Below are 27178 nucleotides of genomic sequence, written 5' to 3' on the forward strand. Positions count from 1 at the left end.
GTCTGAATAAATTTAGGTTTGACTGTATCTATTTGATAAATGAAGTTAACCAACTAACATTATATTGGGTTTCTGTACCCAATATTTAAAAAATTTACAAATGCAATAAAAATATCAGTATTGGCACTCGGTATCGGCAAGTACCAAAAATAAAAGTATCGGTATTGTGCGAGTACTGGAAAAGGTGGTATTGGTGCATCCCTACTTGAAAGCCTGCTTGAATTTCTCTTTCAAAAGGTTATACAAACCCTGAAATGAATAATGTAATGACATTCAACTCTTTCTTTCACAAAACCATGGTTACAGTTAGCGTTACTACTTCTGGTTTTCTATGTCAGCGCTGTTTGATCAGTTTATAACAGAGAATTCTCTAGATCTCGCAGCGACCTTATTCATTTTGCGGCGAATTCAAATGCTTCTCTCTGGATCTCGCAGCGTTGTTCTGTAACAGTGTCGCGAGATCAACACTGGTTCCTGAGTAAACCTGTTCTGAGCTCGGACCAGTTTGCTTGCTTTGCGCTGCGCTTAATTATTGGTCAGAGCTGATAAACAGTGCGACCGCTCACAAAATGTATTCGCACCGGAAGAAAAAAGTGGTCGCAGTTCGGAGCCCTGATCTTTCTACATTTCTTATTTGTTGAAGCCTTTCTGTGTTTATACTACTGTTCAAAATTAAAGGTTTTTTTTTTTTTTTTTTAACGGGACGATTTAAACACCAGATCAACATTCATATAGTCAATAAACATTTCTACTTTACTATAAACACGCTATAAAGGTATATTAATATATTAAGTGTTAAGAGACAACATTTGGCAGAGGAACTATGCTGAGCTAAGCTGTCTGTGTATCAGATGCGAGTGTGATAGCCAAAAATTGGATGGAAAAAATGTTCACCATACACAATGCATTTGGATTGGAGTTTAAATATTAAATAACAAAAACACAATTGTATGATCTTACAAGGGCATACAATTATATATTGCAAATGCGAATCCTTTCTTTATACTACTGTTCAAAATTAAAGGTTTTTTTTTTTTTTTTTTGTATACAAGAATATTGAGCAGCGTGTTTTCAACATTGATAACAATAAGAAATGTTTCTTGAACACCAAATCAGCATATTAGAATTATTTCTGAAGGCTCATGTGACACTAAAGACTGTAGCAATGACTGCTGAAAATCAGAAAATTCAGCTTAAGAGACTTCTTTCAAAGACAAATAACTAAGTAAATTAAATCTTACCAACCTCCCATATTTTCAATGGTAATATACCTAGATGCTTTCTAATACTGAATTGATAAAAACATAGGCCAACTAACCTTTAACACCTTATTAAACGTAACATTTTTTTAGCTGATATAGATAAGATTAGTCACATTCACACACGTACAATATAACCCAGTATAACCACTACATGAACCCATCCTCTCCAATTGACTGTTTTTTTTTTCTCCTTCGAGCTGTCCTTGTATACCTTTATACACAATGTATATTTAATCTGATCTACTTTTAATCTGTTTGTATCTATTTTAACCAGTAACATAAATGGTACTTAAAAATGCATGCAAAGCTTGGGCACTATCACAAGTACTGGTGTATCTCTTAACTGTGTTTTTGTTATATGTTTTGCTTAGAGAACTTTTTTTTTTTCCCCTTTGTATTGACTCTTATTAAAATACACAAAGGCGTTCAGATCAATGCTTTAAATCTTAAATATAAAACCCTGAAGCTCATGCTAAGAAAAAAAAAACACAATGAAGAGAGATGCGTAGGTCTTGATGACAATTCCCTGCTGTGCCTTGTGCTTCTGCTGTAGTGATGTTTGCTGAATGAGGCTTTTTCAGGTTGGTAGCCTGATGGTGTTGGTGTTTTTATTTCAAATCTTTGATGTGATCCTTGAGGATGTCTATTTTCAAGCTAGCATGCTTACAGTAACTTTTTCCCACCAATATTAGTGGCTGTGTGAACAAGTGCAGGTGTGTGTGAGGGAGATCAGTACTCAAAATGAAGCAGGTTATTCCCTTAGCCCCACTGTTTGTGTCCCAATTTTTGTCACTGCAGAAAAATGAACTCTTATAAGATACAGAAGTGGAAATATTTAGGCACAATATGAGATACATATACTGCAGCACCACTATATGTTGCCTTGGTGTATTATGAATTTGTATAATCCTGTACTGAAGAGGAAATCTTCTCTCCTTTTTCCCCTCTCAAATAATCATTGTTTCATTGCTGTCTATCACATTTTTTCCTGCTTTCATCTTCTGCGTGTCCCTCGCAGGGCACCAAGATATACTCTTTGATTGACTTCTGATTTTAACAATTTTCACAGCAGGAGTGAGAACCACAGTAATTGAAGCATGAAAGGTGAAAGGACAGCTCATCCCCTCTCTCGCTCGATTTTAATCGTAATGTCTGGCTTCTCTTTCCCTTTGTAGCTGCCATCAATCTGGCTCAACTTAAACTTTTTAGGCACTACTATGTGATGGTATGTGTTCACTTCACTGTCTTGCTGTCATTCTCATTCTGACTGTCTCATGGCATGAGAATTATTAGTGATATTAGTTTTGCTTGATTTTAACAGTCACTGACTGAATAAATGCATTTATTCATGAAGGTTTGTGCATGGATGCATTGAATTCACTTTTTTATTGCAATATTATAGTTTATTTCACAGTGATAACTCAAAATGCTTCTTCAGTCTCTTTGGTCTCGATTTGCCATTATATGTCTCCAGCTTTGTCCAGTTTGTCTAAAACCACTAACAAATTATTTTATTTGCCGTTTTTCTAATTTAATAGCAATATTTTTATTTATTTAAGAATAGAAATGAAATTACATTAAGTTATTACTAAATATTTTGCTGCAGTGGAATCAAGAATATCTGACCATGAGGAGTTCACTTGATCAGTGTCACATTTACTTCATTATTGACTTAAATAGTCCAAAACCTTAATTTAATTGTCTTCTTTATTTTGTTGTAACTTTGTTTGACTCAAAATCAGACTAGAACACACTGTATATTGTGTTTGGTCATTTGTCTTTATTGAAAATGATCAGTCATTTGAGACATTGAAACACAAATGTATCACTCCTCTGTCTCTTTTCTTCTTACTGTGTCTTTCTGTGTCACAGATTGTATGCTATATTTATTTCACCCGCATCATTGCCAGTCTCATCAAGGTCATTGTTCCTTTCCAATGGAAGTGGCTCTACCAGGTGAGTGATGGCAGCTTACTCAAACTTACTAAACAGATTTAACAGCTGGCAAACATTTGTATACTAAAAGTGCATTTAAAGGAGGCATATTATGCCCCTTTTTACAATATGTAATATAAGTCTCTGGTGTCCCCAAAATGTATCTGTGAAGTTTCAGCTCAAAATACTCCACAGATCATTTATTATATCATTTTGAAAATGCCTATTTTGAGTGGAAGCAGAAACACGCTGTTTTTCGGGCCTGTCTTTTTAAATGCAAATGAGCTGCTGCTTTTCCAGAATAGAGCTGCGCCATTACAGCTCGGACCTGCTAAAAAAAAACATCTGTTTTGGTTCTGATTATCATGTTTATCCATGTTTTAAACCATATTAGTTTAAACTTCTGATATACGGTTTTCTGAGTGCACACATCCAAGGGAGCGAAATCAGACACGCTCGTTTTTTCAGACGCTTGCAGAAAAAGGCTTCCCAAAACAAAGTTACTGGGTTAATCTTTTTCATGTTTCCTTGGTTGGTAGATGCACCGGGGACCTGATTATAGCACTTAAACTCTGGAAAAGTCAGATTTTTATGATATGTCACCTTTAAGACTTGTTCACATTAAGCATAACATTCTTTATCATTCACATCACAGAAAAGTTCATGCCAACATATCTGTAACATTTATGCAAGTGTTTAACATTAAAGCCAGACAGTTAATGGAGACTGAAGTCATTATTGGCTTCACCAAGTAAACATGCAGCTTTGCTATTTTAAACGCTATTTTAATTCTCTGTTTGGTTTGATTACATTTTTCTTTTTCTTTATAAATAATACTTGACCTAAGCCCACCTTAGTTATTCTGTGTTGTAGTGTCCATTTGTGGAAGTCGTGCACTTTATAATGTTTTGAGCCCACTTCCATAGCTTTGTGAAGTTTTACCTCTAATTCTTAAAATCTATAAGATACCCCTATGGTGTTACAAATACTTATTTTATCTAAGAATAAATTTTATGAAAACAAGATGCATCCCAGTTTGTGTACTTGTGCCCAATTCTATTCCATTCTTCAAAAACCAGGCTGATTTACTTACTTAACAGAAAAAAAATAGCATGGAATGTTGAACACTTCATGCATTTAACAGTCACAGCTTTCCTTACGTAACTGAAGGGGAGGGGCTATCAAACTCCAGTGTTGGATGACAAAAAGTCGTAAAAAATTCATACACTGAATGGTCAAGTATGTGGTGCGTAGTTTAAGTGCATAGTGTGTAGCATGGTTAAGATTAATTAAAAATATTAAATTATTAGTAAAATTGTAAAAAAAAAAAAAAAAGTCTTATTGGCTGTTCGCGAACCATTTTTTAATATAAAATACAGTAATTCCACAAATATATAGGCCTATATATATAACCATTCAAGGTTTTATTTAGTGTTTTGTTCTTTATTTGTAGCTGTTGGATGAGCTGGCCACTCTGACCTTCTTCTTCCTAACCGGACACAAGTTCCGGCCGGCCTCCTACAACCCATACCTACTGTTGTCTGTGGAGGACGAAGACGTGGAGATGGACGATGTGTAAGAAATCATACATAAATACACAGCTACTGGTGCATATCCACCTTATTTTTAACTTAGCTTGCCATTTTACTTGAATGTGCTTTTCCAGCCAGTGTCAGCTGCATTCACTTATTTTAGCTGTATGTGAACAGTCTGTTATGCTGCTTGATGTTGAAAACTGGTATTTTTTGGTATAATATATAATTATTATCTTAATCATACACACTGGTTTAAAGCATTAAAGGGGTCATGAACTGCATTTTTTTTATTATTATATAATATCTTATGAGGTTCACTTATAATGTTAGTGTGATTTTACTTAAAGGGATAGTTCACCCAAAAATGAAAATTTGATGTTTATCTGCTTACCCCCAGGGCATCCAAGATGTAGGTGACTTTGTTTCTTCAGTAGAACACAAATTAAGATTTTTAACACAAACCGTTGCAGTCTGTCAGTCTTATAATGGAGGTGAATGGGAATCACGGCTTTGAGAGTAAAAAAAAACATACACAAACAAAACCAAATGTATCGGCTCGTGACGATACATTGATGTGTAAAGACACAAAAAGATCAGTCTGTGCAAGAAGCTGAACAGTATTTATATAGTTTTTTTTACCTCTGATTCACGCAATATCCGAACTGTTCGAACTGTCCTGAGCGGCGGCGCGTCCTCCTGAGCGCGTTCTTAACAGCAGGCGCGTGAGGCGTCTTCTTCTTTTTGCTTTACGGCGGATCGCAGACTTATAAGTGCATTGCCTTATGATTCTGTTGATGGAGTAATCCTGTGCTTGCATCTCTCTAGTATTTCCTCTCCTTCTACTACAAGCGTGTATCAGTGGGCGGGGCTAAAGAGGCAGTGATGTAGAAGCAGGCGTTGATCTTCTCCTGCGGAGGCGGTGCTTAGCCACACTATTACATCATAAAATGGCACATTTCCACAACCTGTTGTGTTGGCAAACTGGCTTCAATATAACCTTTTTTTAGAGTAACGAGAAAGTTTTGAGTTCTGAAACTTACAGGATGTTTTTATAGTACATTGACCTGTTATATGTCAAAAGATCAAGGGAAATTTGATTTTTCAGTTCATGAAGTTGTTATCATGACAGGCCTAACTACATTGACCTGTTATATGTCAAAAGATCAAGGGTAATTTGATTTCTCAGTTCATCACCCCTTTAAGTGTTTTAGTGTTTACTGCACTTTAGTCTTCTATTTATTTATTTTATTTTAAATATAATGAATCAGAAGTCTTGCTCATTCACAGGAAAAAGCTTACTTCCACTTTGAAAAATAAGGTGGATGTAACAAAAGACAGGACATTTCAAGAACATTTCTGCCCTCAAGCGTTTGCACAAGTTTGAATGGAAGTGAATGGACTGTACCTTGACATGTTTTCATAGTACGTCATTCTTTTATCTCAAAAGGTCCAGGACAGTTTGATTTCTCAAGATAATGTGACTCACTCACAGCACAGAGAGCCAGTGATGACAGATGACCATACGAGACTGTCTGTCTCAATTTAAAATTAAGATTATTACTCTGATTTTTTGCTTTTTTATAATAATAAGAGCATCTTTCTTCTATATGTGTTTTCGCACACAGCTCTTCTACATACCATGACCCTCTTGCTCTCCATTACCAGCAGTGACCTGGTCACACGGACAGGTTTACAATGATCCAGCCACCTGTCATGGCTCTAGAAGAAGGCCAGACTTGGTAGCCATCCTCATTACATGCCCTAGCTGAGAGCACCTGTCATGCCCTGTTTCTTTACACACACACACCCAAACGTTTGCTACTTATTTCAAAGCTGTGCCACTTGCTCACAATTTGAGCGGCCTCATCAGGTCAGATGATTCAGTGTGTTTTAATGACTTTCTCTTGCTTCATCTCTTCAGGCTTTGTCATTTTTCCCCATCGTTTTGATTTTCTCTCTAAGATCTCAGTGGATTGCATTTCTCTCCACTCCCTGATGTCCAAGTCTTGTTCTGTTCTTTGACAACCCCCATCCTCCCAAGTCCCCATCTCCCATTCACCCCGCATTCCGCGTCCCCTCAGGCGGCATGTGCTCTATCCACCCCCCACCCCGGCATTTCCCAAAATAGCCCTGTGACTCCATATGTCCTTGTTCCTTGCTTGCACTTTCCCTCTTCTTCTTATCCTTCACCTCCTCCCACAGTATATCTCCCACCTGCCTTACACAGGACATTGTGCTGTACTCTCACTTGTATTCCTCCCAAGCTGAATGGGCAGAGAGCTTTTTTTGTGGCCTATTTTCCCAAAAACTTTTTTTGGGGTGACTTGTGATGCGGCCTAATTCAGCTGTCCTCATTGAGTCTCGCAAACGAACACAGAAAAGATGGATGATGGTAACCACAAAAATAGAGAGCATTGTTCTCATGAGCATTCAGAGTTTAGGTCCAAACTGCCCTGTGTGCCTTTATTCATTCATTCTTTCATTCAGACACCTTTTATTATAGTGCAACAGTTGGGTTATCTGGTCGTTCACATCGCCGCCGGTGAGAGTGTCAAAATTCGCTCTGGCTGCCCTGCCAACAATGCTGTAGAAAGATTCGTGGACGCTCTGACGTAGATCGAATGCTTGGTCCTGTAAACTTTATTTAAAGGGGTGGCAAAGAAAACGAGCTTGTTGATCGTGTGCAGACTGACCACAAGTAGGGTAGAAGTTAACCTCATGAAATATTTTAAATGTGAAAGTAAGAAATTGATAGATGGAAAGAACTTAACAATTATAGTTACATGTTTGCTAACGAAATAAACCAATTAAAAGCCATTTGTGAGGTGTGGCTTTTGTGTTCATGGTTCATATGATGCGATTTCAATTTTTCCTTTCTCTTTGAAGTGTTACAAGCTCTTGGTGCATAAAGAAGATCTGTAAAGTTGCAAAGACTAAAGTCTCAAATCCAAAGAGATATTCTTTATAAAAGTTAAGAGTCAACCACGCCTACCTAAAACGGCTTGTTCTAACACGCCCCCACATGTCTACGTCACTGTGTGGGAAGATTTGCATAACGCCGCCCAAATGTTCACGCAAAGAAAGAAGGCGTAACTTTTATTCTCGCTGTAGTATTGTTGCTACTGCCGCCATGTCGTGAAGAAGCTGTGTGTTTTGTTATGAAAGCGAAACTACTTTGTTTGGTCTTCCAAAAGAGGACAATATCCGCTTCGCCATGCATAGAGCTGATCCGTGCTGGTCGCTGAGGAAATACATCAACTTAGTGCTGTGGATCACCGGATCGGCTTTCACCATGGACGAAGCGGAGTCCAGCATGGTCGTCACATGTGGTTGCCGCAGGCATCACAATATGGTAAGGGACGTAACATTTCCTTGGAAGAGTAGACTACAATGTTGGCTGTTCTGACACACAGACCGTAAGCACGTTTTCATTTAAAGAATTTGCCACTGATGATTCAAACGCGAGTTTTGAGCAGTGTAGAGTAGTGCTTGTTGTTTGTCATTTCTCCGATCACAAATGCAGACATGGTTTTATGTTTACGCGGCGCGATGCAAGGCAGCACAATATGGTAAGGGCATAACATTTCCGTCACACGCTTGAGGTATTCGACCAATCACAACGCACTGGATAGCTGGCCAATCACAGCACACCTCGCTTTTTCAGACCGATGAGCTTTGTAAAAATCGAAGCTTCTTTTTAGCAACATCATATGACCCCTTTAAGTGCTACTCTAATTTCAAAATGCAGTTAATAGGAGACGTTTACTAGCCTTGGTCTTTAATTAACATTAACATTAATTTGTGCGCAGCCTACTTTACAAACTGTCCTGGTTTGTAATGTAGTAATTTAGCCTTAATGCAATTGGTCAAATCGGTGTTGTTTTAAGCAAATGAATTGCATTACCACTGAAAAACAAGCGTTCTAGTGTGAAAACGTTGCCTATAAATAGTGTTGCTTGCTTGGGAACTAATGTGGTCGGAACCAAAGTTTACAGGACTGCGTTCTCTGGAATCCTCTCAAGCGGAGGATTGCTACATTCCGAGTGGTTGCCGCCGTTCCGCGTCATAGCCCATTACCATAAAGATGACCTGACTTCAACTCACCTCGATGCCCACACCATCCAATTCGCGCCACGCTGCTGCTCAACGGAGCTCGCCGCCGGCTCACATTGAAAATGAACGACTTCCGGCCACTTTGACTCTCTCGCTGGCGGCGGTGTGAACACATGGTATGGGTGTAACTTCCCATTCATTTTTTTTGGGGGGGGGGGAAATTAATGACCTGAGCTTAGAGGTTATTAATCAATAGTATATGCTTCTGAACCGGACACGTCATTCTGTACGTACATTCTCAAATTAAATGCGGTGATCCAAAATAGTGACTCTAATCACCATTCAGGCAAAAGTTTGCTTAAAGAATGACCACACTGCTGACATGATCTTATTGCTAGCACACCCTGAGCACATGTGAGTTATTCATCTTATCAGCAAGGCATATCGGCATAAATTTGTTCAAATCGCCCGATGCTGATGTTCACATTTTAATCCGGCCAATTCCGATAACATTCTGATAATATCGTGCATCCCTAGTACTGTTGTTTATTACACTTATGCCATAAAATGAAAGTGTTCTTACAGCATTTCAGCTGCTCAGGGCACCCGTTAGCAGAACCTGATTTGTGTAGACGCAGGTTTTTTTGGTTTTTTTTGCCATTTCTCACAGCCTTTATTTTGTGCTTTGTGTATCAGTGGTCTGAGGCTGCTTCTGAGAAGAGAACCTAGTCGAAACCTAGGTTGCCTGAGAGCGGAAATGAGACATTGCAAAGCATTCGCAGTGGGAACTCCTCCCCTTCTCCGAAAATCCTGAAACCTTATAGGATAACGCCAGTACAATAAACTGGCCAATTGTCGCTAATTATGCAAATAGCATGCAAATACTGACAAGCCTGTGGGCAGTATATAATGTGGTGAGAGTGACAGTTGCCTCAGAATCTAAGACTAAACGCTTGCACTACTGATCGAGCAGTGACCACGGCGACCTTCGCAATGTCTCTTTCCACTCGTCGCGGACAGATCCACCTTCACCCTTCCGAAGTGGTCCTAAATCATCTGAACTGAACTGGGATGCAGCCTCCACTCCCCTTTAAAAATTCCTTCCTTGAAAGCATGTCCGGGGTTTAGGTAACCGTGGATATGCGCCGCTCTGATGAAGAGTAGATGGCGATCTTCTCATAATAGAAGATTCACAGCCTGCTTGAAAAGGGCTCTGGAGCACACACTGCCATGGCGATTTATGTACAAATCCACAGACATATTGTCGGTGCGAATCAGCTCATGTTGCTGTTCCAGCTGCGTCAGAAAAGCCACTAGGGCTAAGGACACCGCTTTCAGTTCCAAGCGGTTTATGTGCCACCTGCTCTGTGAATCTGACCACAGGCCTAAAGTTGGTACACCTTCGCACACTGCTCTCCAGCCTGAGGTCGACACATCTGTCGTAACAACAATGCGTGCTGTCACCAGTCCCAGGGGAACTACCGGGTGAACATTTCTGGGTCGACCACGGTCTCAGAGCACTGACGCAGCTGTGTGTGACCACAATGCACATACGATCCGTGGTCCATGCTTTCCACAGAATTCGAGTTTTCAGTCACAACTGTAGTGGCCGCATGTACAGAAGACCCAGGATGAGGCCGACGCCATAAGTCCCAAAAGCCTCTGAATTTCCCTCAAGGGAACAGACCGTCCCGGTTGAAGCAGCGCAGAGTTGATGAAATGGTCGTTATGCGCTCTTGAGAGAGGCGGGCTCGCACACAGTCGGAGTCGTGGATTCAAAACACACACCCAGATATGTTATAGACTGACTCGGGGTGAACGTGCTCTTCTGCATATTCACACGCAGCCGTAGGGCCTCCAGATGGTGAAGCAGCCAGCCTGAATGGGAGCATGGAGCACTGCTATGCTGTGCCCTCGAAAGCAAACCTCAGAAGCGTTTGTGGCGCTGTGCTATCTGAATATGGAAGTATGCATCTTTCAGATCTACAGATGCAAACCAGTCCCCGGGATGGATTTGTGCCAGGATCTGCTTCAGAGTCGTCATCCTGAATGCGCCTTTGTTGAAGTGCTCTGTTGATGGGTCTCAGGTCCAAAATCGGACGTCCCCCGTGTCTCTTTGGTACCACAAAATAGTGGCTGTAAAACCCGCTCTCCAGCTCACTCAAAGGGACTTGCTTTATCGCTCCTTTTGCAAGAATGGGGGAATAACAGGCATTTTGCGGCAGTGTCAGTGACCGAACCACGCCGTTGAAAAAAACGATCCAGCGTCAGTATGGACTGGTCTGAGGAACATCACCATGTACAAGACACCACCCCCACAGTCTGTGGAGAATCAACAACTGGCTGACGATCTGAATGTGTTTTACTGCAGATTTGAAAAGGATAGTCTACCACCCATCCTTCATTCAGGTTCCTGGGTACCACTATCTCTCAGGACCTGAAGTGGGACATTCACATAGACTTCACTGCAAAAAAGGCCCAGCAGAGGTTGTACTTCCTTCGCCAGCTGAGGAAATTCAACCTGCTTCCTTGTGTGTGTAAACATACTTGGTAATAAAGCTCTTCTGATTCTGAAACGGGGAGGTCTACGTCTGAACAGGAGGGAATACCCATGTTCTATTATGCTCAGCACCCAGCACGAAATGCCTGGAATAGCTCTCCACACATCTAGGAACTGACATAGCGGCCGAATCTCTCCGGTCGCTATCGCTGGCAGCAGTGTTCGTAGACAGGCGCCCTGCCCTGGCGAGGCTAAACTGCTTGAGAGGAAACAGCTTGTCGAGGACAACACTGGGAAGCCGTAACAGGCACAGACAGCGGCTCTGCGCTGTTCTGAAGCAAAGCGAGTAACACTGTATCCATATAATGAGGAGGAAACAGCTCTTTTTGTGAGGACGTTTGTGTTTTTATTGAACAAACAGAAACATGAACATTGCATTTGTCGCCTGCAGGAACAAGGGGAACATAATTGCAGGATTGGGGGCAGGGCCTCCAGCGAGCTCTCTCCTCCTCTTCGCAGGCCCGTCAGGTGACTCATCGCCTTTGCGCGCTTTTGCACCTCAGAGTAGAGGTCTTCTCGGGTCCTAAAATCTGTACCCGACCGAATCACTTCTTACCTGAACCCGACATGCATAAATTAATTTTTTTTAAAGAAAAACCCGACCCGAGACAGACCCGATGAAATTAGACCCGAGTCTGACCTGACCCGACGGCATTTATTTTCGAACCCCACTGGACTCAAACATATACGGCATTGACATGTGTACAGCCTGCAGCCCCGCAATCAGTCAGGAAAAATCCCGGTGCCCTGTTGACTGAGTTGGCCAGTTCTCCATTACTTAGATTTATTTAACATTTATTCAATTTATTATTAGGCTACTTTATATTAGTGCCTGCCTGATGGATACAAGTTATTTCTGAGCTCGGCTTTCATGTATCCTCCTTTTCTATGTGCGTTCCTCTCTCAACACGAAAGTGAAAGTAACCTACGCATTCGGGATAGTTGAAAAGAATTCGGGTCTAATCGGGTCCATTTGGGAAAAGCATGTTTATTTTAAATTACCCGAGACCCGAGGCAGCTAATACCGAACCCGACCCGTGTCCGAGGTACTCGTCAAAGTTTTGGACCCGAACCCGCTTGGGTCTCGGGTCGGACCTCGGGTTTTCAGATCCAAGTGGACCCGTGAAGACCTCTACCTCAGAGTAGCTCTCAATAACCAACTCCATGGCGTCACCGTAGAGGCCGGAGGGAGTGATCGGAGCATTGAGGAGCGCCTTACAGTCAGGGTCCTTCAGGTCTGCTAGGGTCAGCCATAGGTGCCTGTGAAGGACTACCATGAACCCCATGGAACGACTGATAACTTGAGCAGAATGCTTTGTCGCCATCAGCGCGAAGTCTGTCGCCACGCGCAGATCCTGCGGTCCAGGGACTGCAATGGCAGAGTATGACAGCCCCAGACCGAGTCGTCACCGTCGCCCCGATGGAGGGGAGGGCCCACCAGCGGCTCGCTGGCAGCAGTGGGCCTCATCTCCGTAAGGCCACGAGCAGTGTTCCTCCGAGTCTTCAAAACTAGTGGTTAAACGGATCGTAGTTGATCCGTGATCCATACGGACCAAGCCCCACGGTTCGCCATGCATGTGATCCGCGGATTAATTGCAAATTTTACCATAATAGAGTATAAGTTTATCATTTGTTCGTATTTACACAAACAAGTGAATTTTAAACAATTCCAGAGAGAAAAGGCGAAAGGGAACTCGATTCGTTACTTGCGCGCTGTTGTCTATGCGCACAACCGCACACACATGAAGCGCGCACACGCGTTTCAGACGGCACGCGAACACTGAACTGAATCCTCTTCTGAATCCTCTAAACAGACACATACACATAAAATTATGACAAAATACCCATCTCGACAATCATTCAGTTAAACGCAGTCAGTTATGTCTCAAGTGAATGAAAACAGCTGAGAAAGAAATTGGATGTGATGTGTATCATTATATCGGATCCGTGCATCAGGTCTTAAAGGGAGAGTGGCATATAAATACTGCTGCTGTCATTAATGATCATCGAACAACAAAACAGCTGTGATAAAAAAAATCTTTAATTTATACAGTGAACACTATGCAGTGTTATTTCCCCTAATTACCGATCCGTGCGTCAAAAACCGTAATGTGATCCGAACCGTGAGATTTGTGATCCGTTGAACCACTACTCAAAACGCGTGCTGGCAAGTCAGCGCAGTGCACGCAGTCGGATTCAGAGAACACCGCCTCAGCATGGGCCAGGCCCAGGCATTATATATACAGTGGGTACGGAAAGTATTCAGACCCCCTTAAATTTTTCACTCTTTGTTATATTGCAGCCATTTGCTAAGCTGGCGTTATCCTATAAGGTTTCAGATTTTTCGGAGAAGGGGAGGAGTTCCCACTGCGAATGCTTCGCAATGTAGAGTGAACGCTCGAAAGGGAACTGGACTGGTGCTGTGGTCTCTGGACGTGTGGTGAATGTCTTCACAATTACTTGAAACTGATCTCTGCTGTGATTCTGTTTTGTAGCAGTATTTATGTATTGCATTTAAATTGCTGAAAAAAGTTATTTTGCTCCACTGTATCTCACAACTCACTGAAGTTTGCACCTAATTTTACTCTAGTACATTGTGTTCATCCAATGTTTTTCTCCTCCTTTAATATACATTTGACCTGAATTCAAATGGACCTCAAATGAGTAAATATCATGTTGCTTCAACAACAGTAGGTCCTCAGGCTGTAGATGAGTGGTGCATCTGAGCTGTGAACAGTTTGCTGGTACTAGTGTGGCCATATGCAGTCCAATCTGTGCTTAAATAATTATTAGGAAGAGAAGGGCAGAGTATGAAAGCAAGAGTTTATGCGTGCGTGTCGCTCTCACTTGATCTCAGATTCTGCTCAGAACATTCTGTCCATGTTCGCCGCTAATGCAGAATGCTTAGCCAGTGAACTCATGGTCACATTTTAATGGAAATGCTTGAATATCAATAAGGCACTGTTTTTGTAAAATCTGAAAAGAATGAATGCAAATTTGATTTTGGTTTAGGTGATTCAAATATCTGTGGCCCAGCAGGAAAAGATTCAAAAGTACAATATACAGTAGGTTTGTACTTTATGCTAAAATGTAAATACTTAAGTTTAATTACGTTTGTTTTGAAAATTGTTGCACAGTGGTTCAAATCTTCTTTGAAAACAAAGATTAAGAGAAAGATTGTTTTGTTTTGTGTTTAAAGAAACATATTCTGTCTTTTATGATTTAAACAACAGTTGCATGCATGAGATCGCTGAAGGACTTTCCTCAGAAAATTGGGACAGTCTGAAATTATCTAAGGTCCTGTTTTTAGTTAGGTATTTCAGAACAACAGTATTGACCAAGATTCAACTTCCTTCATGTCCACACTGATATTTAAAAGAAGCGCAAAACCAGATCTGTTGCAGAAACCATTTCAGCACTTGAATGTTTGGTGGTTGAGTATTTAAGTTAACCTGCAAATGACAAGTTCTTGTTCAGAACTCAGCTGCCAGACTTTTAACAAGTACAAAGGGGAGAGAGCATATTACTCCTGTGTTAATCAAACTGCATTGGTTACCTGTACGATACAGAATTCATTTCAAAGCGTTGCTGTATGTTTATAAGGCTGTGCATGGTCTATCACCTGACTGTTACTGATTTAATTAGTGTCTGTCAATCCAGCAGATCTCTGCGCTCAAATGAACAACTACTCCTAATGGTTCCGCGATCTCGTCTAAAATGTAGAGGGGATCGTGCTTTCTCTGTGGCAGCTCCTAGGCTCTGGAATGCCCTTCCTCTGTCTATTAGAACTTCTCCAACTTTGGGTGTTTTTCAGAGTTCGCTTAAAACTCATTTGTTTTCTCTAGCTTTTGACAATGTTTTTTAGCTGTGTATGATATTTGTTGTTACTATTATTATTTATTTATTTTTATTTTATTTTACTATTATTATTTTTCATTTGTTTTTATATTATTCTTTTTTGTTTTTCTCTTATCTTTCTCTGTTGTACAGCACTTTGGATCCAGTCGTGGTGTTGAAAGTGCTTTATAAATAAAGTTTGAGTTGAGTTGAGTGAGACAAATTAACCCTGTTTTTGTTGTTAATGTTGCTCTTTGTTTTCATTTCAGGGTAACTACCTCAACAGCCATTGGAGAGGGCATTAAGAAAGTGAAGAAACTGTCAAACAGACTATCAGAGGAGAGGGAGAGCATGGCATGACGGTTCTCTGCCGGTTCTGTGTGCCTCTGGACTTTGTGGCCGGCTACTGACATGGGGGATATTCTTGAAGAAGAGCTTAATGGCTTTATGAGCAGAATTCCCAGTGGACCTTCTCTCATGATCACGTGAAGACACCGCGTTCTATATCCATATATGTCTATCTCTGTAAATGTTGCACAGACAGTATGGAGAATTCACATTACTTCACTCCATGATTCCTTTTGCCACTGTAGTTTTAATTGATGTGCTTGGTGCCGTGCTTTTTCATTTTACCTTTATTGTGTGTTTTTTTTTTTTTAATTTATGACCTTCCTACGCATTTCTTGATCTTAGACACTCTGTGGCACTTTAACAGGTACACTCTAGTCAAGAGAAAGCCTATGTGAGGTCACTGCGATGTGTAGAAAACTGCTGTGCCAGTGACGTCTCTTTCAGCTATTATTTAAGTGATTATTTCCTGCTCTGACTTCTCAGAATGAATAATTTTTATGTAAATATGCAGGCCCTTAAAACATACATAACCCAGATTAATGTTACAAAAAATAAAATGTACAGTTCTCAAGCTTGGTCAGATTTGATGACAGCAGCTTTGTATTTAATCAGTATTTGTGGGTTGTTAAATATGGATGACGATGGACTTTCATGAAATAGATCCAGGGTGTCCAGAAACATGTATTAAACATGGATTAAAATGATTTCAGGGATCTTGTAATTTATGGTTGCTGGTAATGCAATGGAGGATTTTATTTTGATGTTAAAAATGTTTGCTTATTTTCAGATATCTTTTGAGCAAGCTTTATGAAATTGTGTTTCAGTATTAAATTGTGCAGTGGTTTCATTTGTATTTGTCTTTTATATTTTGTTAGAAGTGTGTATATATCATGTGAAATCACATGTTGATAATCTATATGATAAAGAATCAATCAGAAATCAACTCTAAAATTTGTATCAGCGTTTTTAAGCATTTTGTGTACATCAAGATTTTGTTTTTTAACATATGGAATACACAGAAGAGGACTGGTATTACATTAGGACAAAATTTTCCACACCTCTTCATGAAGTGATCGTAACAAACACTGTAATGCTAAAGCAGTATCTTGTCATGCTTGGACACAGTAAACATTTGACAGCACTAAAGCAAACGGCTCGCCTATAATTTATTCACAAGTCTCGAGTGCTGTGCTCACTTCTGCTCAAGTGCTATTAAGAGCATCTGATGTTGACAAAATGTCAAGGGGAACTAATGAAGAGCTTTGGCTGCTGAGGATAGGAGAATTGCAAATGCTAATTCTATTTCCCTTGTGTCTGCTTGGAAAATAAAGCAAGAGAAAAATCGTTCAATTTTAATTTTATTTCCTATCCATTATCCCTTAATAATAATAATGGGGACAGATGCAAGCTTCAGTAATGCAGTTTGGAAGAGAGGTAGTAAAGCACAAAACGTTCACATGCATTGGATGTTCTGTCTTGCAAATTTGGTCCTTTGCTTGGAATCAGTAATAATCAATTACCAGAAGAACTGTGATAATGTGCTACTTGATTACTTCATATTCATTGTCAATCTTGATTAGAGGACCTTAGGTCACTTGGATCATGGTCTATTTATAACAAAACAGTGTGGTGATTAACAAGTTTTAGTTATTATTGTAGTTAACATTTGTTCATTATGTTTATACTTTGTGATGTATTTTTGTTTTATTCTTTTCTTGCTTTATTACAAGTTTGTATTATTAAAACAATTTGAAGCTGTGGTTATCATCTTAAAAGGCTAACTGCACAGTATTTACCTTACCACTATAGGAGGTCAGGGGTTAGCCAGCTTTATGGTGGTGATAGTAGCACATGGTGTAAAAGAGAGTGACTAAAAGCAGGATTAGATAGCAGTTGACCCAGGTTGACAGTATTTAATGCCCATGGTGATTGGGGTTGAAGATTAGTTGCTGGTTAAAACTGTATGTGCAATAGCATAGGCAGGAGAAATGATTTGAGGGTTGTTTAAAATCCAGTGTCTAGGAAGAAGCTATTAATATTCTTTTATTTTTTTCCATTAGCAAAATGAAAAAGGAACAGCACACGGTGCGCACACAGAGAGCCGCGTCTCAGATGCTCGAACACCGAATTGAATTCTCCTTCGCGTCTTCTTGTAATTGAACGAACAAATACACCTCATCAATTTAAACATTCAAGCACAAAAAGACGCGAAAGAGCTTAATCCAGCACCCGTGCGCTGTGTACTGAGCCACGTCTCACTTCTTGTGCTTGAACGGACAAATACATACCTGTCTTGGCAAGTGTCTAAGAAAACAGATGAATTGTCTCTTAAAGTGACTGCACCTAACTAGCTGCTGTCTGTGTCCCTAATGTTTATCCAAGAAAATAAAAGAGAGAAAATCACTCACTGCTCTTGACTGAATTACTTTGTAGTTTTATCAATAATTAATCTATATTTAATTTATACAGTGAAGACTATGCAATGATATTTTACCTTACATATTTTGTGTCTGCACTTGAACACCTTGAAAAAAAAAAATTTTTTTTAAACTATTTATTGGTGCTATTTACACCATTTCAAATAGGGTAAAACCTGCATCGGGGGCCCCACAAACCCCAGCTACGGTGGTGTATGTATGTCTAGTGTATACACATAGATAGATAGATAGATAGATAGATTCTATCTAAGCTTCTTTAAATACACCTGGACGGACCCCTCATCACAATTTTCCAGAATTAAGTGGCAAACTGGGATATTTTTTTCTTTTAAATATTAAAATGAATGTTTACTTGTAAATACAATCAATAAAAAGCATAATACAAATAAAACTTTATCTTATTTATTATATTTAAGGCCAAGGTAGCCTACACTTCGGTTTTTACGCATATGCGCAGGTCGCATTGACTTGGTTTTGCACCAATCTGTTGTTCCACAAGGTGGCAACACGGCCCGGGCCGTTGTTGTACGGTAGAAAACAACTAAAGAGACGAAACAACATCAAAATAGGTGGCGATAATGCTCCTAAGGAGTTATTCGCCATAAAACAAGAAGAAGAAGAACAACAACATCAAAATAGCAGAGACTGCAACAACAACAGACGGCCGCATTGACAAGCGCTTGTGTGAGAGGGTAATGAGATTTAAAAGAGTTGTTAAAAAACTATAGTTTAAAAGAGTACAAGGACATTTTTATCGTTCATAACTTCTGGAGACAAACAGAGCAGACGCTGGACAAAGGTGAAGCTTTCTTGAGCGCATGTGTCGACCGCCTGCGTTCGCGCACTCCCATCAAATGGAGTATACTTTGAAAGGCTGTGCGTTCGACTGTACTCATACGCTATACGTGTAAATATCTGAATTATACTTTGGGCTTTAGATTCCATTCATGTTAGCCACTACCTTATCATAATGTTTCCCCATTGCTGCAAGTGGTGTCCAAACGTGTTATGACACACCCCCTGAAATTATGGACGGTTGCTTCTGCTTTGGCTTTATTTGGAACTCTTTTTGGAGCAAAATGTGACTACAATGTAAGTTACGCAATATTAATTTCTTGTTTATTAAACTGCTAATTAACTGTTAGTTAAACTTGTTTATTAAAAGCATTATCACAGTCAGAAAGTTTGGAAAGTGGCAAGCTCACTAAATATCTCTGAGATGAAATATCTGACACATGCCTGTTTTTAAATTGGCTGTTTGCACTGAATTTGTTCAAGAACAAATCACAAGAAAGGAAGTCTTTAAAAGTAATCCTAAATAACTTCTACGTTAATGTAACATGTATCCTCCCACTAAAATTGTTGGTTTAGCTGAGTGGTATATTGTAGGTGGTCTGTGGTCTCATTTTCTGAGAGAGAAACGTTTTCAGAGGTGCGGACGCAGATTGAATACTCCACTAAACCATTGTATTCTGGGCCAGGGAAACTTTTTAGTAGAAAAAGCTCACGTAACCTTTAGTTAAAAGGAAAGCATCTGACATAAAATTCTCTTGAGAGACTACAGTAGATGTCTTGTATTCATGTTACCAAATATAGCTTCCATCATTTTAGAAAGTGGTGCTGCTTGCCAAGCCAAATGCTTTGCACAACATGTCATTTTATGATGAGAGAAATACTTTCTTTGTTCTGCCTGACGTTTACAAAATACTCGAAAGTGTCTTTCAACTCCTGGCTACTTCCCAGTCTGTTCTCCTGCTGTGCAATACCCCATAAATCAATCTGAAAATCGATTCATTGTCTCCCTCTTTGCTTAGATGCCATTTATAGCCCTCTATAAGCCTCTTCCACCTTTCAAATGATTTTTGGCTGTGTTGTTTGTTTTCCAGAATGATCCTGTTTTAGGGAACTAAATTAATCGCAATATGTCTCAGAGACTACTGTGCTGCTTTACAATATCAGTGTAGTTAATAGTTTGCTCTAAGAAATGGTACTGGTATGTACCATCAGGGTATCCAATGGTAATACTGTGGTTTTTTGATGTGTACTGTGGTTCTGAATTCTGAATACCATATTTATATCCCATGGTATTTACATGGTAATCTAAGGTACTATGGAGCTACCATGCTGCATGTCAAAAAACAAATGTTGTGTTACTATTGTACATTTCTGTTTTATTCTAAATGATAAAGTAACAATAATCAGTCATCACAGAATTGTTGAGAAAAAAAGTATCTTGGGTTGCAGGACAATTACAAATTTAACTGACTACAGCCTACTTTTAAAATCTACAAGATAGTTCGGTTACACTTTATTTCGATAGTCCACTTTAGACATTCTACTAACTATAAGTAACTTTGTAACTACATGTCAACTACATGTCAACTAATTCTCATTAATTTGCATCTACATGTCTACTAACTCTCAGAGTAGATTTAGGATAGGTTTAGGGTTAGTAGAATAAGTTGAGTTACCGATAGTTCTACTACTAAATGGTATAAGATGTCTACACTACACTATAGTTCAGAAAGTGCTCTAGCAGGTGAGGCTGTTGGCAAAGGCCGCTGGGTGTTTATGGAGCTGCATGAAGCTGACTCAGCGTACCCTTCTTCTGTTTCTGCCTTCTTCATTAGACTTCTTCATCAAACATTTGCCTTTCTCTCTTTCTGATGCTTGAACAGCACTGCACAAACTAAACTTCCCCTGAGGAGTGAATTGGCCTGGACTTAAACTGGGCCAGCAGATTATAGCCGTGGCTTCATCAGAATATGACAAGACTATGAGCCATTACTCTGTACAGCTGTACTATAATCCCAACTATAATCCTATTTTGGGATTATTCTTATGAACGTACGTGAATATCAATTTATATTAAGTCCTTAAAGGTTTTAGCCTTTGCCTTAAGTTATAGATACATAATTTGAAATTATATTTAATTGCTGAAAAATATAAGCAAAACCATTTATGATAATGTATGTACACTATGTATTGTACATGTATGTACAATATTTAGGCCTAATATTTAGATATTTTTACTTTAATATAATATAGTATGTATTTTAATTTTTATTAACATTTCCATCCATTTGGATTACATAGATAACAAATGAAAAAACTAATGTGATGCATATTTAGTGAGTCAAACATAAATTAAACATGTAGAAAGATATTCATGTAATAGTTCTAATAACCTCAAAGGGTTTAATACACAATGACCAGGTTTATGTATTTATCATCACAATAAATGTTATTGTTTATAAATCCTATGGATTTTAACAGAATCTTGCTTGTTACAACACTAGCCATATAAACTGTGTTCATACTTTTTAACTGATTAAATTGATTTAATTTGATCAATTTAATTCATTTAAAAACATAAAAATAAATGTATGTATGTATATGTGTGTATACATATTTTATATTTGTCAAATGTAATACAGGTCTTTCTATCACATTAGATTTTAGTAAGCACATTTTAATGAAATTAGCAATGAAAAGCCAGAAAGTCTTTGTCATGGACATATTTAGGGAAACAAGGATATTTTCAGGCAGTAGGAGCGAGAGCACTGGGGGAGTGGCTTCTGTTGTCAAGGACAACAGCATCAACACATAGCGTGGTGACAACACACGCCCGCTCCCACCCACACACACACGCTCACAGAGAGAGCCAGCGAATGCGTATGCATGTCTGAGTCAGTCAGTGAATCGATTCCTCTTCCAGTGGACCGAGCCAGACAGCAGTGAGCACCCAGTTTAAGAGTGCTTCTCCTGGGCTCGAGCGCTGCTCAGAGACACTGATTCCACAAGGGAACCGCAGACACTGGCAGGACTGGAGGAGGTGGTGGAAAGGGGAGGAGTGACACCGGTTAACAGATTAAAGCCCTCTCTGTTCCTCTCTCTCTTTCATTCCCTCCGAGTGAAGAGAGACAACTCTAGGCACTGCATGCTGTAATAACATTGCTTCTGTGTAATTTGCTCCTCTCAATTACTTGTCCTTCCTCCTCTGTTTTTACACTGCTGCGGTCTGGAGGAAAGGCAGGGCACGATTCAAAAGGACTTGTGCGTCTCTTGTGCTGCCGCCTCGTTCGCCCTCTGTCCTTCTTTCTCTCTCTTTCTTTAAATGTAAGTGGAATGGTGGGATTGGGGGGAGTGAATTAGGGAGTGGGATAAACCGTTAAGGCTAGCTGGAGAGATGGGCAAATCCAACAGCAAACTAAAGCCTGAGGTAGTGGAAGAGCTGTGCAGAAAGACCTACTGTGAGTATTCATCTTTAGTCCTTTCTTCCGTGTCTAGTGCCATTTTGTGCTGGTTAATTGCATGTTATATCTAATTATTATTCTCCCTTTTTCTTTCTCTAAATTTAAGTGGAAACAAGCCCGCTATAGTATTTTCTTTAAAACTGTCTTTTCTAAATGAAGTATTGGTGGATTTCATAAAGTTGCATTTGACTGAAGAATAAGCTTAATGTAACCAAGCTGTTATACTGCACTATTGATTGTGTGTGTGTGTGTGCGCGCGCGCCCTATACCTGCCTGCTTATGAGCGATTATGCTAATGTACCTTTGTATTGAATGTGATCATCATTTCGTCTCTGGGGTCATTGATTGTCCTCAGTCACTAATCATATAATCTTTAAACGTGTTTTGACTGGCTTGCATCTATGTTGTGAGAAGATACGGTGCCTTCATGAACAGCTGACAGCAACTCTCATGTCGAGTCAATAAGATCATAAATGTGGGGCTAACTGCAAATTGTGTTGCAACAATCCTTCCCTGAGGTGGAGAAAGCATATTAGCATTATCATTATCACATCAACTGGCTTTGACTTGATTTAGATGAGGACTTGAGACCTCGCTAATGCTGCATATTAATCCAAGTGTGAAATAGGTGAAGCAAATTTTATAGAGGGAAAGGTAGAGCAGCATCACAATTATGATATACCTATGTCTACATACTAGATTAGCAACAACTGTTTACGTTTTGTTTAGTGTAAGGCAAGGGCCACACTAGACTTTGTGTTTAATCCATTTACATTCATACACATACAAACACAGAAGAGTGGAAACACAAGCACATGCAAAGATGTTACATTATTTGTTGCATTCAGACAGTGTCCTTTTTTTCCCTTCAGAATATGCAGTAAATAGGAAATAATTTTGTGCTCTAGGGCTTATGTTTTTAATAAAAAAGTCCAATAATACATTTAAAATGTGAAAATATACCATCTCCACTTTCTCTCAAACTTGCAGCTTTCGAGGTTTGTGTTCTTTAAATTTAGCCATTCAGCCTTGAACTTGTACAAATGGAAGTCAGTGAAGCTTGATGTCTTTTGTGACTGCAACTTTAAGCAACATACCAAAGTTCAAGTTTGGTAACCTCTGACCTGTGAATTCCATATCACAAAGACGTTTGACCAGTAGAGGATCTAAATGTCACAGATTGACCTCTTGGCTCAATACAAAGAATACAAATTTCAGTTGCATGCTTTGCAGCGTTGCAGCAAAGTGTAGTAGATTGTAGTAGGTAGTTTTTTTTTGGTCGATAGTAACAAAAACTGTTTGGTTACCAATATTTTTAAAAATATCTTCTTTTGTGGTCTTCAGAAGAAAGAAAAGCATACAGATTTGGCACAACATGAGTATGAGTAAATGGTGACAGAATTTTAATTTTAGATTTGCAACAATTAATAGCATACATTTTTATTTTTCTTCTTACTACTACTTTAGTTACTTCTCTGTTCAGCAGTTAGTATGAAACTATGGTGCTAAAGAAATGAATGACTCTCTAGGCCTACCATTTAATGTATCAGTTCTCTAGGACATTGTCAAAGATCCACCTGCTACGTATAGGTAACTTGGTTACTATTTTCTTCTTTAAACTTTAATGGAATTTAAGCACATTCCGAGTGGTAGTGAACCGTTCATGTTTGTGCACAGTGGGGGGTAAAGCAGGGCTATCAGGAAATCATTTCCTGCTCCTTCGCTGCAGGGTTAGATCAGTGTGTGAGCAGTGCACAAATCCAACAGGCTTTCAATGAGACGATGTCTGCTATAGAAGCCAAACATCAAAGACTCATGTCAGTCACTATTCAGACAACAAGTGTTTTGATGCACTAGTCACATAAGTGAGCTGAAGATGTTGTTTTTTAAAACATTGGTTAGGTTTTTTACTAAGAGAGATTGATTGAAAGCAGGGGCGTAGCCATCATTTCAGAAGTGAGGGGGACAGGATATTAAAAGTGGGGGGGACACGTCCCCCGCGTCCCCCACGTAATCTACGCCCCTGATTGAAAGTGATCTGGTCTAACTGAGATCCATTTCAACCCTCTTTCTTCTTTCTATGCTGTGAGCTGGCTGTGGTCACAACAGTTGTCTCTGACCTGTTAGCAAAATGCATGTTTTTTCTTGCCCCTTTCTTACAATAGAATGCAAGCTCACATTTACTATCTTCCTCCATCCAATCAACTACCAGTCAATAGAATCAAGTCCCTGCTCTATATTTTTTTCCTTTTTGCTACTACTTCCGTTACATTGTGATTTCAAGGAATAGATAAAGCTCTTTGCCCTTTAGTCATTACAATAAATGGTGTACACACATCATGAAACAAGCCTTTTTTGCAGAGTACTTACACATACACAAATACCAGTTCTTTTACATATGTGACCCTGGACCACAAAACCAGTCATAAGGGTCCATTTTTCGAAATTGAGATTTATACATCATCTGAAAGCTGAATAAATTTGTTAGGATAGGACAATATTTGGCCGAGATACAACTATTTGAAAATCTGGAATCTGTGGGTGCAAAAAAATCAAAATATTGAGAAAATCGCCTTTAAAGTTGTCCAAATGACGTTCTTAGCAATGCATATTACTAATCAAAAATTAAGTTTTAATATATTTACAGTAGGAAATCTATAAAATATCTTCATGGAACATGATCTTTACTTAATATCCTAATGATTTTTGGCATAAAAGAAAAATCAATAATTTTGACCCATACAATGTAATTTTGGCTATTGCTACAAATATACCCCAGCGACTTATGACTGGTTTTGTGGTCCAGGGTCACATATAGAGAATTAAGAGTGCATGAAGCACTGAAATATTTGCATTGCAGGATTCACACACAAAAACAAACAAGCGATCTGTAATCAACCATTAACAGGCCTTGTAACCTCTCTTTTCTCTCTCTCCTTCTGTTCCCACATCCTTTTTCAGTTTTTCTCCACTCCAGTCCTCTCTTGTCTTTTCTCTTTCAGCCTGGTTGCATCTTGTCTCTTCTTGTTTTCTTTGCCTAGTGTCTACACTGTCTGTTCCACTCACCTCTCAATCTTTGTGTCATTATCACTGTTTTCACATCAGCTATGTTCATCTTCTGCCCCTTCTCTCATCCAGAAATGTAACCTGTGGTTTCTTTAGATTGATTCACTTGTCTAGTTGCAGACAGATAGCTGTCTGTTTAGCCTAACACATCCACAAGCTGTCTGTAATATCATAATATTTTACTCAGATTGTTTTTGTTGTCAGTTCACACACTCTGTTCTGTTCTAGTTTATCTTTTATGGTCACCATGACAATGAGCTTTATCCGGTAAAGAGTATGAGTACATCTTCCACTGTTTAAATAAGTAGAAATAGGATGATACATTTCCTTCCCTGATAGGCTGCAGATTAATAAGAAGTATTTCTGTCTGCTCTGCAAATGATCAAGCATTGTGTTTTCATTGGACTATAGTTATTGACTTCTATCTGAGCCACTGATTCAGAGTACTTTCCACAGAGAAGGTGCATGTTGTCCCATTAATTTTTATTGCATTAAAGCCTGTTCACAACACAACAGCTTTTCAGTGCAATCAATATTTTAATTTGAATGAAACCATATTAAACTAGGGTGACCATATGTAACATTTTTCCTAGACATGTCCTGGCCAGGATTTGTATATTGCCTAAAATATCCAGTTTTTGGCTTTGCTTACGATGCGCAGAACAATTAGTGACATCGAAGTACCGTGAGAGCTATAGAGAGCAGACGGCTCTCACCGTACTTTGATAGCTAATCAAGGTCTTCAGATTCACTGGCCTATATCCTTAAATAGGGCACTATTTGAAGGGACAGCCATTTGTAGTGTTGGACATTATCGAGCGCACTCATTCTATCCCATAACGCACTTCAATAACGAGCATACAACTGATGTACACTCAATGTCCATAATGCACTGTGAGGGTCATGCCGAATGAATTCAAATATCTCACCAGAAGATGGTGGCTGCAGCTTAATCATCCATCAATTTTCCAAATTGCTTGTCCAATGTGGGTACAGAGAAATATCATACAGGTATTAATTTCTTTTTAATTGATTATTAAATAGTTTCATTAAGGTTTATACATGCTAGTTTCCACGAAAGAGTTCAAGATAAATATTTTCTTTACTGGAGCTGGCAGTTTGCTAAGTTTCAAATGATTATTAAACAGCAAGCACACGTTTTGCAAAAGTGGCAGCCCTTACTGCGCTCTCAGGTCCAAATTCGCTCACTCATTTTCATTCACTCCTTCAACTGGACTATAATAATCCACTATAATCATGAATGAGGTTATGGGGGCAACAGCCACTAGAAATGTCCAGGCAGGTGTGTTGGAGATGGTTGTAGCTAAACTCTGCAGGACGTTGAACCTTCAGGAGCAGGATTGGACAACCCTGGTTTAGACCAGCACAAACATACATGTCATCAATGTGCAATTTTTTTTTCACAAAGAGGGTTATGATTGCTTTTCCATTGCACTGCAAAGAAATTGGCCAACCAATAAGATTTGTGGTTTTTGTCACATGCCCAGTGCCACTGCCGTTGCATAAAACCATGATTTGGTGGCACTCAAAAACTGACTGTTTTGCTAAATCGTACCAGTTTTTTGTGCCAAACACTTGTTGCGGTGTGAACCAGTGATGGGTCATTCTTGAACGATTCGTTCATTTTGAACGAATCTTTAATGTGACTCGGGAAGAACGAGTCGTCTCGGGGAGTGATTCGTTCAGTCGCGCATACGCAACATCTTATAGGTTCTGTACTGGAATTAGTCAAGTAGTTCACCTGTTTCGAGTCTTCGGGTTTTTCGAGTCGTTCGTTCATCACGTGACAGCCCCATAAGCTTAACCAATGCAGTCTGAGCCGGAAAGAGAATTGATTAGTTCATCCATCGAGTCTTCGGGTTTT

General features: G+C 39.4%; 2 protein-coding genes across 8 annotated transcripts in view; both read left to right on the plus strand.

Moving 5' to 3' along the window:
- LOC107740935 (protein GPR107-like) overlaps window positions 1–16376 on the plus strand; it is a 25488-nt gene extending 9112 nt beyond the window's left edge. For 2 of the 7 annotated variants that reach the window (XM_016553492.1, XM_016553493.1), the window contains exons 15-18: window positions 2438–2487; window positions 3135–3218; window positions 4651–4772; window positions 15452–16376. In XM_016553492.1, the coding sequence (XP_016408978.1) occupies window positions 2438–2487; window positions 3135–3218; window positions 4651–4772; window positions 15452–15542 (347 nt within the window). In that variant the 3' untranslated portion in view covers window positions 15543–16376. Of the gene's footprint in view, window positions 1–2280; window positions 2367–2437; window positions 2488–3134; window positions 3219–4650; window positions 4805–15451 lie in introns of those variants that run through there. The other 5 variants (XM_016553494.1, XM_016553495.1, XR_001640134.1 and 2 more) reach the window with 5 other exon arrangements.
- Window positions 16377–21626: 5250 nt separating this feature from the next.
- LOC107740936 (neuronal calcium sensor 1-like) overlaps window positions 21627–27178 on the plus strand; it is a 23083-nt gene continuing 17531 nt past the window's right edge. The window contains exon 1 of the mRNA XM_016553498.1: window positions 21627–22224. Coding sequence (XP_016408984.1) covers window positions 22161–22224 — 64 coding nt within the window. The 5' untranslated portion in view covers window positions 21627–22160. The remainder of the gene's footprint in view (window positions 22225–27178) is intronic.

This window comes from Sinocyclocheilus rhinocerous, unplaced genomic scaffold (genome assembly GCF_001515625.1).
Source record: "Sinocyclocheilus rhinocerous isolate Xijiao unplaced genomic scaffold, SAMN03320098_v1.1 scaffold346, whole genome shotgun sequence".
Taxonomy (NCBI): Eukaryota; Metazoa; Chordata; class Actinopteri; order Cypriniformes; family Cyprinidae; genus Sinocyclocheilus; species Sinocyclocheilus rhinocerous.